Consider the following 15,074-nt stretch of genomic DNA (forward strand, 5'->3'; position numbering starts at 1 on the left):
TCCCCAGTTATATTTCTGAAGAATCATGTTTCCAGACTTCTGTTTTCAGCTTTGTAACCATAGCAGCAAACTGATTTTTACAGAATTTAATAGGGGAAGTTTCCCTAGAACTCCTGAAATTGAACACTGAAACTCCACCTGTTTAATATTTTTTCTTTTAATTCCTCAAATACATTTTAACTGTGGTTGGGTTTTTTTGTTTGTTTGGGGTTTTTAATTACAATAATAAAGCCATAAATTAGTGTCCCAAGGGAGGCTCTTACACAGAGATGCGAGGAGATACTAAGGCCTGTATCAGCTATTCAAAGAAATTGTTCATTTTGCATAGTGATATTAGCATGGGTCCCCTACACTGTAATGCAGATGGCCTCTTCACTAAGCACAGAGCTAATTTTGTGTATAAGTCGTGAACTGAACTGACTTCATGTCAGCTTTCCCCCATCCTTTAATTATTAGCATTTATGAAAAATGTTGGAGCCATGATTTGAAGGCCTGATATTCTCCAGTTAATCACTGGGGCTGGAAAAAATACAGGCAGCTACAATCTAAGTGTTTTCAAACTCCATTGCTTATCTGACTTGGAAGAGGTTAGTGGGCCTGCACTGAAAGATGTCAGACACTGTCAATTCAGAGTCAAGTGTAGATTGAGGAATAGTCTTAGAAATTTATTGCAGTCCTGTTTCCACCTGATTAACTCTGCACAGAGTCAGCACAGGATGCCAATCAAGGCACTGTTTATTGTTCAAATCAACAAAACCATTCATGCATCACTGAAACTAAACCCTAAAGAGTAAGCAGGATCTTGAAGAACTTTGCAGGTACAGGTCTTTAAGTTTTCTGGCTTAGTTAACATGAACAAAGATTTTAAATTTCTGTTTCTATTTCATAATTAAACACAACATTACAGAATAAAGCATTATTTCTTTTTCCTCTGAGTAAATAAATTGAAGTGAATCAAATGAAAAAAATATTCCTGTACTCATATGTTTCATCTTAAGATAAACTTAAGAACTTAGTTACTTAGCATTTATATACAGTGATCTATTTTACAAGAGGCAAGTTTTTACAAGTCTCTGTAGATCATGTACGTAAGTGGCACTGGTTAATTACTGATGATGTGCCACCATTGCAATCCTAGTGGAAACAAATGTCTTCTGATATTTTGACCAAATGCAGTTTTCCATGCAAAACTGTCCAAGAGGGTATCATGCGGCTATGCTACCCAATGCATGTACCCTAAAAATCAGAATAAAGGTGGAAATCTATCAAGAAGCAACATATGCAGCTGTTTTTACTGACTGGATACTGCACAAATGATCTGGCAGGCAGTTACACACATCCCTTTCTTCTAGTTATCTTTGTTTTGCTTCTTCCAAGTACTATTCTTGCTCCCCACAGGCTCATCCTATAAAGAGGAAGATGGGTCACAAGCAAATATTTTTTCCTCTAAAACAAACAAGACTTAGAAACAAACAGGGGAAAGAGATGTAACCAGAGAAATGCAGCTAACGATGGTTAACTTTTTAAAAAGATTACTTTCAGCACTGACTGAAATAATTTGGTGAATGCAATATGCCAGGTCAGCAAAAATACAAATAGGAGAGTACACAAACAAAAGATTTAGCTGTGCCGATCAGCTGGAAAATGTTTTAGCTAAAAATATTCACACATTGTCAGACAAGACAAGTCACCCTCAAGTTGTCAATTTTTAAGCAGAAGAAATGACATGAGCTGAATTTCAGTAGCCACCTGACAGCAGTCTCTAGCTGAAGAGTTTATACATCTTATTTTTGCTTTTCATTGATCAGTTTTGACAGTCTGTATATAGTCTCAAATCTGCACTGGGGCAAGTATATTTTTAAAACATTAAATTCAAAATTATAAGAAAGAAAAATTGCTCCTGGCAAACTGAAAATCCCTCAAGGCAGTGAGAATGAAGCTGGCAGGCAGCAGCATTCACTCATTTGTAGCCAAAATTTCAAAACTCCTCCTTAGCCAGAGTACTACATACAGATTTTGCTTCTCCCACCAGGGTTATTCCTTCTAACTCCTACCCCCACAGACACAGAAATGACTAAATCTCTATTTTAATAGCTTCTGTCAGAAGCTTTGCTTTGTAAAGACTGTTTCAGCAGGTTTTGGTGGTAATAGAAAACATTTCCATGATTAACAGCCATTTTATAACTTGGGTAATTGGCCACAAATCAGGGGAATGTAATAATTTAGCAAGAAAACACTCCTACCTCCGTGTCAGCCCAGCCTGGATTTTTGGAGTGTGTATTACTTGAGTGGCTTATGGGTCTCCATAATTTTAACTAACGTACTACCTGTAGTGCAGACAGAGATATCTTAAACTAATGATTACTTCTGTCTACTAGCTCTTTATAGACTGCCCATCATCCACCCTGCACTTCCAGTTAAGATTCTGAACAGGGTGGCTTTATAAGAATCGTAAGAAAACATCGTTCTATTAATTTGACACTCAGCTCTCCCTTCATATCCTGGAAACATCAAGACATTCAGAGGGGATTATTTTCATAATACTAGTAATATCAACACTTTGGAGCAAAAACAGGGTGTGGAAAAAAGGAAATTAAGAAATCTGTCATTGCATTTTATTCTCAGGCACCTGCATTCTGGGCACAACATTAACTGATCTCTGTGGGTCAAGCTGTGGAACATGGCCATGTTTTATTAGATGCAAAAAGGCATACTGTGAAAAGTTCAGAATGTTTGTCTGTATAAAGTACTTTAAATCTAAGACATACTAGAGCGCATTAAGAAAGTCATTACCCTTCAGTATGGGGGAAGAACATAGACAAAGATTTAATAAGTGCATTTTAAAACTGATCCCTGCTTGCATTAAGATTGCTTTATGAATCTTCAGACTGTTTAGACCTTCACTTCTGAATTATGAAACTGTTGCCAACTTAAATTCTCACTGGCATAAAATGGGAGAATAACATACTTTTTTTCAAAGATCTCTGAAATAATGTCTTATTGAGGTTGTAATACATCTTTTCTCAGGGTTAAATTGGACAGTTTTGCAGGCACATCGAATTAACATATATCCAAGTACAGACACTATTTTATTTTGTCCTTGAAAACAGGGCACTGTGCTATATGGAACACATGGTTACTCCATTATAACTACCTGGGGAGCACACAAAGCTATGGACTCCACTCCACGGTGTCCAGTCTGCTCAGAGAAATACTACGGGAGAGAAGGAGCAGCATTGCTGTTTTAGTATTTCCTATACATTAGCCATGGCAAACTGCAGCAGTTAGCATTCCAGAAAGGGGCACTAACAGCATCCTTATTCGTTCTACTTCAGCCACGCTACTTATATTGCACATTGGACTCCCCTCATAGTTTTGTGATTCTCTGTAACACGTTTACTGAAACATGCACCTCCAGCTCTAAATCTGTACTGAATCTCGCAGTAAGGAGCCACAATAAAGAACACTCTAAACATACATCCAAGATTTACTAGTAACTGTAGACACATTTTTTCTCGGAGCTGCTACAAGAAAATAACAATATATTTAACTTTCAAACAGTGCATGACAGTGGAATGCAATTAATGACCTTATAAAATATTATGTGTTATGATCTTATTAAGTATTATTTTTACTTGTTAGCTAGTTCTGCAGTTGAAAATCCTAGAGCTGCCAAAACTAAATTAAAGTATAGTAATAGCCAAAAGAAGAGTAAATTGTATGGATCTCATCCTTCATGCTGTATGGTTTTTGTAATGCATCTCCCAGGAGGCTAATGAAAATTTTGTATGTTAAAACTCAGAAGACTGGGCTCTATTATAAAAATCTATCTGGTTTCTAACAAAAAGTATTTTACCTACTCTAGCATGACAGGGAAGCTTCAGGCATCATCTCTGTGACAAACAGTTTAAATCTGAACCTTGAATATTTACTGTGTGTTATTTTTTTAGCTCTGATGCATGAAATAAAAAAAATAATCTTGATTTTCAGATACTATGATAAGCAAAAAATCTGTTTTCCTCTCCTTGTCTTTATTTCTTCTAAGTCCTAAATCTGTTTTCTCACACAGGTTTTCAAGGGCAATGCTTTTCCCTTCCTTGTGGTTAATTCCAGGTTAACCCTATTACAGCTTCAGCCAACTGCATCAGATTAAACTATAATGTATCTAGTATGCAAGAATTTTGCAAAAACTACAGTGACTGGACACAAGCTTCTCAAACTATACACAACAGAATTTCAGATTACAAAAGGGAGGGGTTTACAGTGCACTAATTCGAAATAAACCACAAAGTTATCAATTTGAACTTATTTTGTCTGGACTAACCAAAATATTACTCAATATTTGGATGAAAGACTTTCAAAATAGTTGTGTGGAGGCCTCAGTCAATTGATCCTCCTCTCATACTTTACTATACCAGTGGCAAAAACACTGTATGCTTCTAAATTGCTTCCTTTGTTATATGTAAACCCAAAGCAATTAAACCAGTAATGTGTAACATATTTCACAAAGGCAGATGTGTGAAACTCAGTGTTAGGCTACTTGAAAGTGGATAATTGTATCATGCTTATTTCCCCTCAGGTTTAATCAAAATGAATTATTTTTTCAATTCCTTTCTAAGACTGCTATACAGAAAGAAGTGTTCAGTACTGTTAAACAGATGCTTCATTAGCGCTACAATAAGTATTTTCTTAGAAGACCTATAAAACAATCTGTCTGGAAAGACAAGAAATAAACTGCTTTTGGTTGCAATGATCAGAAGATCACTGAATCATAGGCTATGAACATATGTTTGTCCAAAGATAATTTTTTTCCTTCTGACCAACAGTCAGTCCTCACTGATATTTGTCTAAGCTGTTTTCAAAGATTTTCAAAGATTGCATCTCCCTAATCTCCTCAGTAATCAATTCCAGAACTTCTGTATTTTAATTACCAGGAAGACTTTCCTAATATGTGATCTGTATCAGTGCATTTGAGATATGTTAGTCCCATCTTCTTTGGAGAAACTTTAACATAACTGAAGAATACTGAGTCCCTACTCAATTGTCTCTTTTTCAGTCTGCAGATTTAAATTATTTCAAACTTTCTCCTCATCTCTCCTCTTCCAGGCCTTGCAAACCACCTCAGCCCTCATGAAGTTCAGTGCTCAGCACTGTAGCCAGTAACTTCACTAAAGCATTAGAAACTCTGCACAAAGTAAAAGGATTGTTTCATGTGTTTTGGAAAGCCATGCTCTGATTCATGCACTCCTCTGTGACATCTGCCTTTTCCACCTCTACCCAGCACATCATTCATGCTTCTCTTTAGTCTCATTCTAGAGAAGTGCTACCCCGACAATTTCTCCTCATCCTGAATTTCTGCAGCTGATTATTCATGTTTGCATGAAACACCTCATATGTGTCCATACTGACTACCATCCTGTTTTCTCCCACTATGACATTCACCAATAATACTCTCATTTATTGATGAGAAAATACTAAGGCCGTAGTAAGAACAGTCTGACCTGAATTACCATCTTTTACAACTCACTAAACAGCTGATGCAAAACATATTTTTTCCCCAGTGGAAAATACTGAATAGAAATTAAAGATACTTTATTTTTCACTGGGAAACCAAAGTGTTTGGTTTGGAATCTACAAAATTTATGGTTTGAGCTGCATTTAGACATGTATTTATGCTTTAGGAATAAAAATTTGTGTGTGTGCGTGAAAATAGTAATTTTTCTCTAGAGACTTGTTTTTAGTTTCATCTTTTTAAGAAAATGCTTAGCAATTCCCTCCCATTACTTTCTGTTTGCCAAACATCTTCATTCTACCTCCCCATGCTTCCTTTTCCTGGCACAATCCCATAGGCATTCTGATGAGATTCGGTATCTCTGACTGGCATTGCAAAACCCTGCTTCTGTATTGATAAGAATAACAATTTAATGCTGGGCATGTTTTTGTACTAATTTCCTGCTACAGCATTTAGTAAATCAAAACCAGAAATTCCATCCCACTCTCCTCCCCGGTTACTCTTGCTCTTATTGTAGTTGGCATGAGAAGACCAAGGCTCCATTGTCCTCAGCTTTCCTGTCCAAGAAACAGAGGGGACAAGCATCTGCACACCTGCATAATACCTGCACCCAAACCATGAGAATCTTCTTCATTGCTACATTGTTCAGTTTCAATCAGATAATGAATTACACTTTTCTCCTACTTACATGGCTTCTTCATACTGGAAGCATAGCAGTCTCATGTTTTTCTTGTATTTAACAGGCCTGAATGCCATATACTGCACATACCTTTAACATCATTTTCTAGCATCTTGGCTTCATTAAGGACCCTGAGGCTTTTCAGAAGAGAGCTCTTGGCACCATCCTTCAGTGATTCTTGAGGACCAGATGTCTGTAGAAAAAGAAGCAGTGTCATACATACAGGAAAGTCTGAAGTCCTAAAAGATATATGAAGATGATATAAGTGAACAATCATCTAAATTTTAAGTGAATGTCAGTGTGCTCTGAATTCTATCCCATGGCCATTATGTTGGTCTGTAGCAGACAAAAAAAAAAAAAAAATCTCTAATTAATTTCCTTTTGTTTTAACTGGAAGCCAGATCTCTGGAATACCAGTGATGACTTTAATAAAAAGAGAAAATGCTTATAGGGTTAAAGAAACAGGTATGACTCTAGGAGCACAACTTTGACCAAAACAATTGATCAAAAAGATATTTCAACTTAAACATGGGGTTCTCCCTCCAGCTGCAGACACAATACCATGTAATACAATATTTCTCCCTAACAGCAGCTACAGTACCTTTAGAAGCCAGACTGGATCTGATGATCCAAATTTTAATACTGACAACAGAGTCTCCTTTGTGGTTAAATTCAAGAATCGTAATTGCTAGGCCAGTAAAGAAAATATGATAGATAAGAAATAGAGTTAAAAAGAAGGGCAAACTGAAGTTAATCTGAAAGAGTTTTATTACTAAATAACCATCCTTCACCATTTCATGCTACTTGAAGATCTTTCTTTTGAAAAACATCCATCTCTATCTTCAGTGCAGAGATTGATCAATAAATAGAATGATTTTTCTAAAGTACATTAGTATTTTCAGTTGGTAGGAAATGCTCTGGGTTCTGAACCACTTACTGCTCAGTTTGTAAGACTGAACCCAGGTCACACATCATACTGAATACATTTCTTTGAGAATACTCCTGACAGCCAGATAACATTCTGTATTAGTCATGGGTCATAGCCTTGTAACTAGTAAGTAATTAAGAAGCAGCTACTTTTCATTTTCCAGGGCAGATACATATACTCAAAAATTAACTGTGTGTCAATTAAATGACACAGTTATTATTGCTATTCATTATTTATATAATGAGCAAGCCCAGAGGTGATATTTTACATACTACTGAATCTGTTGATTTTTTGATAACGCTTAAAAACTGTATGTTGGACTTGCCCATTTCATTTTCTTTTAAAAAAATCTTAGGGAATGTTTTAGTTACTTTCAAAATTGAGAACCAGTTTTTTCTGTTATGGGATATCTCATGGCATATGTTGCTATGTCACAGGGATACAGCTATTAAAGATTCCTTGTATTCATACGGGATGTAAATGCTTAGCTTTCATCACAGGCTAAGTGATTTTAAAAAGTAAGGCCGATATGACTGCCATATTTCCAAGCTCACCTGAAATATTAAGCTGTGTACACAAATTCTTTTCACCGTCAACAGAAACTATACATTCAAAAGATGAACAAAATCAGTTTCCTACAGATTTTCTTTATCACATAATACAAGTAGCATTGGTAATAGAAAAATACATATAGAACGAGCCAAAAAAAAAAAAGAAAAAAAAAGACTATCCAAATTAAGCAAAGGACTGCTCCTGAAGGAAGACTGTTTGGCCAGATTTTGGGGCAGATGCACCTCTCAAATCAGGTAATACTTTTATATTTCTTTCCCCAGTAGCAACAGAACCCATGGTATGATCACTCTGTGACCACAGACTTAAAAAATAAAGATTGTTATTACTATTAAAGGACTAGACATGGTTGTCTGGCTGATTAAGCAGTTTATATTCAATAAAATGAAGTTGGAAGACCAAATTTAATATACAAAGCCAAGAAGTTCATCAAATCAGGGACAGTAATTGAGCATGTGCTGACAATTAGTCAGAGACAGATTTCAGCATAAAGTTAATACTAGAAAAGCCCCTTCAGAGACAAATACACTTGTACTGATTAAAAGCTTTATTTTATATTTATTTCAAAATAATTTTGAAAAGAAGGATTAATCCAGACATCTGATGTAAAAAATAGTTTTTTGCTAGCTTTTCTAATGTCTCACGAGGCATTGAATTATGATGAAGTCAATATTGAAAAAAATCAAACATTTTCTGGCTTTGTGTGAGGTGAGTTTGTGTGCTTGTGGCAAACCTGGGTCATGATGAACACCTTTATGATGTAATAGACTGACAGACAAGGGTCTTTGATAGTGTTTTCTAAACTGGGGCACCTGCTGTAAAAAAGAAAAGTAAAAAAAGATTGTGATTCAGGATAAATTGGAAAATCACAGATTCTCAGGAATCTAATTTGTTTTAAATCTGCATCTTCTAGAGTACCCATAACCTGGGGACAGTACCTTCCCCTGCCTGTGCCACTCTTCATGCCCCCTACCCTCCCTCTGTGAACCCTATAGTCTGAGTGCTTGTAGCACTTTATGGCAAAAATGGGATTTCATTATGTGTCCAAACAATGCAACCGCAATCATGGTTTAGAGGCATAAGTGTTGTTGTAATATAATGCAAAATGCTGCCACTAAAACGATAGATGATCCTTAATAGTCTGATTTTTTCTATCCATAAGTTAGCAAAAAAATTAATGAAGTTTAACAGCAAAAGAAAAAAATCTATCAAATTACAGAAAAGTTCTATGAATTAATATTTAGCAGAGAATTTTGGGTAAGGAAAGAATTTTGGAAGAATAACCCCTCTGTCTTCCCTTTTCTGGTATTTCAATGAATCTTGAACACTTTTTTTTTTTGTTAAACAGCCCAGTTTCTCCAGACGTGGCCTAAAGCTTTCAGTTCAGCCCATAGCCTGGTGGGTTATGGCACTCCTCTGTGATGGAGATCCCTCCAGATCTCCCAGGAATGACTGTGTGAATCACTGACTTACCACATTAACAGGGAAATGTGCTACATACTGCAAGTTTGAATAAGATCAGCCACAGTCACAGCATTGCAAAGACTCCCCTGACAGTGCATGCTGAGCACCTATCAGACTAATTGCTGCTGAGGACTTTGCAGAAAGGATTTTATTCTGAGTTTTCATGAATGAAGGTAAACATGAAGTAGGCACCATGTTGCCCAGATCTGCTGAAATGTTGGTGATTTTGGTCATATGCAGTACAGCCCCAAGCATGGATGTAAATGCACTGGGACAGTTTTGAGGATCACATACTTGAACCTACACACATATATGGCATTTTATAGACTGAAGTGCTAATTCACATCGGTTAAAAATAGTTCTACCTTATTCTTAAAATAAATTATTTTCTTTTCACATACACTTACATGCTTGGAAGTTTTCACCTATGCAAGGGCTACAGCTACTCACATTTTCACCAGTCCTAAAGATAGCTGAGCATTCTGAAGTACCAAAATTTTACAAATGATTTGCACCTCAGGAAATCCTCATAAGGAGGATGGCTAGGCAGCTTTATGTCATTACCAACCTAGACATCCAATGTAACTGTTGGGCTACCACTACAAAGAAGGTCAAAACCAAGGAAGGAATTAGCCCCTAAACACCTAACGTCCCCTGTGGTTCCACGTACTACCCTCTAAGACTTTTCCAAAAAGGCTAAGAATAATCAACTTTTTCAAGATGTATTGTAAAACTGTGATTCTAATCTGTGAGACAAGCTGGATCTGTTAACATGACTCCTCTCTGCATCCTTGGATAAGTAATGGGATGTTGAAGCTGCTTGAATACTAGAGATTTCTCATCTGTGATAAATTTATTTTGCTTTTAAAGGAAGAGCAAAACCACCATAAAAAGCTTGGGAGGAATTTTTCTGTCATATTTTTAATACATTCTTTTTGACTTATTTACCAGGCTTGCTGTAATCACTATGGATTTTAAGCATCTTTTCATTCTTGCTTTCAGCAACATTAGCTTAATTTGAAAACAATACAATTTTCCCACTACAAACCAAAAAAACCCCAACCAACCCCTGAGATATCGCTTTAGTCCTGTTCCTACCATCTCTAGTTTATGCACCAGCTTGCTGCTATTGGGAAAACTTCCTCCCCCTGCTCCAGCATTAATAATGGTCAAGGGGAAAGGCTAGGCTTAGGGATGCATGTGAGCTACAGCACTTTTCTCAGTTATCTGCCAGAATCTGGAGATCAGAGTCTTTTACAGAAGACAGGAACCCACAGCTGCTCTCATAAAGAAGAGAACACGGGTCCATCTTTCAAAAGAGAACACGGGTCCATCTTTCAAAAGGAGGGGAAAGACATGATCTCTGTCTTCTACACAGGGTCCCCAAAGGGCACCTTCTCAGAAAGGAGGGGACACAGTTTCTAGGGGCTTCTTAGTCTGAAGGGGCTCAAATCCACAAATGCTGCCTTCTCGGGGACTGCCTGAACCACGGTGCTCCAGACAGCCCTGAGTAAGGGTGCACTCCTGCTCTCATGCTGAAGCTCAGCTAAATGTAAGTTCCTTGGGGCCTGCACAAAAGGGGGAGCCTGATGTACATGGTTAGCAGTTAAGCTTTTCACCTAGGATAAGTAAACATTCAACAGTCTTTGCATAAAAACAGAAAAATAGATTAGTGAAATGATGATTGCACTTCACAATTAACATATTTTTAAAATCTGGCCCAAAACCCTCATGTGATCATTTACCAGATAATGGTTATAATCTACCTTGCTCTGCAAAAATTTGATGGTAAACCACTGATTACCTCTACTCTGTATTAAGTCAATCACATTTAACAGGCAGCAGCGGCCTCCATTTTCTTCTTTATCAACTAGACCTCTGTTACATATACAAGCTCATAACAACAACAAAAGCTCTCAATAATACATGCAAGGGAGATGCTCAAAATCTGATCTTTAATAATAACTTAGTCTCTTTCCTTGCTACTCACTTGCCTCTGTTTACATCATATTGTCCATCTCCACCTTCATCCCTTTCAAACTATATATCCATTTTCTCTCCATGGTATAATCAGCCAGTTCACCATCTGATATATACTCTTCTGTAGCCACACTGTAATTGCTTGCTTTGTTTCTTGACTGCTGTATGTCTTTTTTTTCCTATTCAATCCTTGAAACAGTCTCCTGCCTCACTCACTGAGTCATCAAAGCAGCAAAAGATGGCTATCTGTATTAAATCCTAATGAAAAGGAAAAAATAAATCCACAGCTCCTTATTTACTTCTGCAGTGTAATTAGGAGTACTGGTGAAACAACTATTTACAGAGAACTAATGCATACTAATGTGTGAGGTGAAAATGTTTCAAGAGAGAAATATAATAATTAGTGTTATCTGAAATAGAAGTTGACAATGTAAACAACCTAAGAATATTAAAACTTTTGTGCAGTGGCTAGATCACTTTATCCCTCTCCTAAATACAAACCTTTACAGCATGTGATTGCTTTTGCTGTTCTCGTGATCCATGTGACTGAAGTAGCTCTCCACAAGCTACCTTCATTCACATACAAGTGATGTAACTACAAGTTGCTTCTGCTCATTTATATGTTTCTGTATCAAATATAGGGTCTGGCAATTTCATATTATACTGTCATTTCCTTATGTTTCTGTGTGCCTGAGAAGTGCACATCAGCTGCTCTCTGACTGACTTCCACATATCAGCCATCAGCCCCTTTGATATTTGACATAAAAAATAATTCTGGCTATGCTCAGAATGTCTTCTGCTCACAGTATATACATTAAAGAGCTGAGTTTCTGATTATGTCTCAGGCTGGAGTGCTTGCTTTATCTTACAATCCTATTTTTGAAAGTTCTCTCTTTTTCTTTGAAAATTTGCATGCAGTACCTCCTAGTGAGAATATGATTTCTCTGCAAAAAACAGCAGAGTTCTGCGTGGTTTCTATATACATACAACAGAAGCTGTATGGTTTCTATGAATAAAATCTTCCTCTCCCCTCCTACAATTCCCCATTTCTAGAATTCTGCCAGGTGCACACAGCTCATCCTATGTGCAGAGAAATTCCTTTGAACGTTTTCATGTAACTAAAGGGTGAAGAGTTAATTAAGGTATGGAGTTCTTCAGATATGTGCAAAACATTCACTAAATATAAACTAGCTTTACTGAGTATCAAATGACCTACACTCCTTACCCAAAGCTGTTGGCTTGAGCCATAGACAGAGACCGAAAAGCAGAAGACAGAGGAAGGAAGAATAGCAAACAAAAAAGGAATGTAAAATAAGTAACAAGAGTTAGAAACAAATAGGGATGTAATCTGAAGGTACAAGTAGCTCTCACAGGGGCATAGGTTCCTAATCCCAAAAAAAGAATCTATGGTGGCAAGGGTATCTAAATAAACTCATAAGATGGCAAAACATGGATCTAAGATAAGGTGTAGCACAGTTCCACAGAAAATCTAAGCTTCTGCCCAATTTACTTATTTTTCTTACCGCTTGCATAGCTTCATTTGCAAGAGCCTTGGCTTCTTTGGCAACTTTTTCAGCTTCATCTATGTAATCCTTGATGTTAGTGTAAGCATTGAAAGCAAGTGTGGCATTGAAAGAGATGTTTTTGGCTTCAGCAAGGATTCTGTTGGGATGAGAAAAGTAAACACACCATGAAACCTGCTATCAGAGCTCAAGAGAACATAGTATCCTACTTTTTCAAAACCAACAGCCTGTATTTCTAAGGCTATTTCTAGGGCACTTCTTCAGAGCACAATGCTACACTTCAGATTTCAGGAGTTTTGGTATTATGTGTTCAATAGAATTCACATTTTATCTATGCAGAAAGACATAAACCCCAATGTTCACTATAAGAGAAGGTTCTGTGAGATAAAAATAGATTAGACACTGAGATAAGACAGGCAGTGCTTAACACTGTATGTGTTATGTATAAGCTACATAACAAATATTCATAATGTGGGTTCATAGGTTATGTGTTGAGCCAGGCAACATAATGAATTTTGCACTGTGTGAACATGGGAGATCATCACAGGCATGTTTTAAAGTAGACTCTCTGAATAACTAATTTCTTGGTCTGGCTCCCAAACCTAGAAATGCCAGGTTCATAGGAGTTCTCACTGTCTAAACCAAATCCTAAATGTTAATTCTGCTGACCAAAATGAAAACCAAACAATAATGCTTCACACTGAATGGAATCCTCCATTCTAGTAACTATAATTCGATTAAAAGCTAATTATAAACAAGTAATATTTCCTCGTACAGGAACTGGAGCTCAGCTAACCACCTTCCAGGGGAATTTCTAGCCAGAAGACTGGAGAAATCACTTTTCTTGCACTCTCTATCTATGAAACTTCCAAATATTTTCTACAAAGAAGTACTGCACCTACAGAATTAACTTGAAGACATCTATCTCAGTATACATTATGCCTGAAGCGTACGATGCTTTTACTGAATAAAGGATAAATGGCCTAAAATCCCCAATTAAACTGGACAAGAATGGATTTGAACTCAGAATTTTGCCTCTCTGGGAAATGCTCATCGTCAAGGGGTATGGCAATATAAGGGAGGCAAGGATTACTTCTGCTGGACCTGTTCCAGCTTGTACAGAACACTCAGTTATTGAGACAGCATGTGTGGAAGAAAGAAAAATTCATTCTCTAACCTGGTAATTAATCTATTATCTGGGGAACAGGGACAGCTGGGCTCCAATCTTTGCTTCAACGAGTATTTAATGTTTCCTACAAAATGCAACAGGAAAGACAAAGGGGACGGAAGGTATACTCTGTGGACTCCACATGTAGTTAATAGAGGGAGAAATTTTCCCTTTAGGCTACTGCAGAAACAGAATACCGAGCTGCCTCTGCATCACTCCTAGAAAAGCCTGTCTCCTTCCTCAACTACAGATGGAGCTCACTAGGCTATAGTAGGTTTTTGTGATGCTCTGTTAGAGAAATGCACAGCCAAGAACAGCTAGCTAGCTAGTAGCTCAAGTACTCCTCAGAAATATAATTCAAATCCCTTCTGGTTAGGATGGAACAGAACTGAATTTGCCAAATACCAATGACATTTACTCATGAGCAGGTGATTAGCCGTAAGGGAGAAGCCTGTACTAATACCTCCTCATATAAAGGAAAAAATAACAATTTTTTCTAGGTTAAATTAATGAACTGTTCAATGTTCTAACTCTCAAGAGAATATCCTCACCATCAATCAATATACCATTTGATGCCTTAGAGGGTGATTGGAGAGAAAGGGCTGTCATTCAGTTTCTCCTGGAAGATGGAGTATTTTTCAGCAAATTCAGTATTAACTGAAAAACACCCAAGTGCCGGTTGTGGAGATAGATACTTTTTGGAATTCCTAAGATAGATAGAGACTGCATATTCCTGTAAAGTATGACTGTTTAATGTCAGTGCACAAAGTCAACAGCTTTATCCTGATGCGGGACTACATAGCACCTTGGTATTTCTTTGTCCTTGGAAATGATGTATCTGTCTGACAACATTAGAAATTTTAATTTTGAAAAATTTGCTTTTAGATATAATTTTTAATGGCCTTGATTCTGCATTTTTGTACATTTATTTTATAAATCTTTTTTATAGATAAATAAATCTATTTATCTATAAAATAAATCTTGACAAACTGAAGTTGATGTCTGGATCAGACAGACATATACATTGTACTGTTACCCTGCAGCAAATGTTACTTTAAACACTACCCTAAGCATCTTAAGGCCAAGCTGTCAACCTGCATTAAGACAGAAGCACATGCATGCACCCATAAAAGTCTATTTAGCATAGTTAAAAACCTCTATCTCAAATTATGTTTTGCCAACATTTCGTTAAACAAGCAAAATATTCTTTTATCTCTGTGTTTTCTCTACTTCTTAGTTCCTCCATGCCA

The 15,074-nt window shown here is 36.9% G+C and overlaps 1 protein-coding gene across 2 annotated transcripts in view; it reads right to left on the bottom strand.

Moving 5' to 3' along the window:
• The window catches only part of LAMA2 (laminin subunit alpha 2), a 376,489-nt gene that overhangs the window by 59,550 nt on the left and 301,865 nt on the right, over positions 1-15,074 (bottom strand). For both annotated transcript variants that reach the window (XM_040599010.1, XM_040599009.1), the window contains exons 40-41: positions 12,657-12,795; positions 6,282-6,384 (exon numbers count right to left, since the gene is read on the bottom strand). In XM_040599010.1, coding sequence (XP_040454944.1) covers positions 6,282-6,384; positions 12,657-12,795 — 242 coding nt within the window. The remainder of the gene's footprint in view (positions 1-6,281; positions 6,385-12,656; positions 12,796-15,074) is intronic.

The sequence above is a fragment of the Falco naumanni genome, chromosome 6, assembly GCF_017639655.2.
Source record: "Falco naumanni isolate bFalNau1 chromosome 6, bFalNau1.pat, whole genome shotgun sequence".
NCBI lineage: Eukaryota > Metazoa > Chordata > Aves > Falconiformes > Falconidae > Falco > Falco naumanni.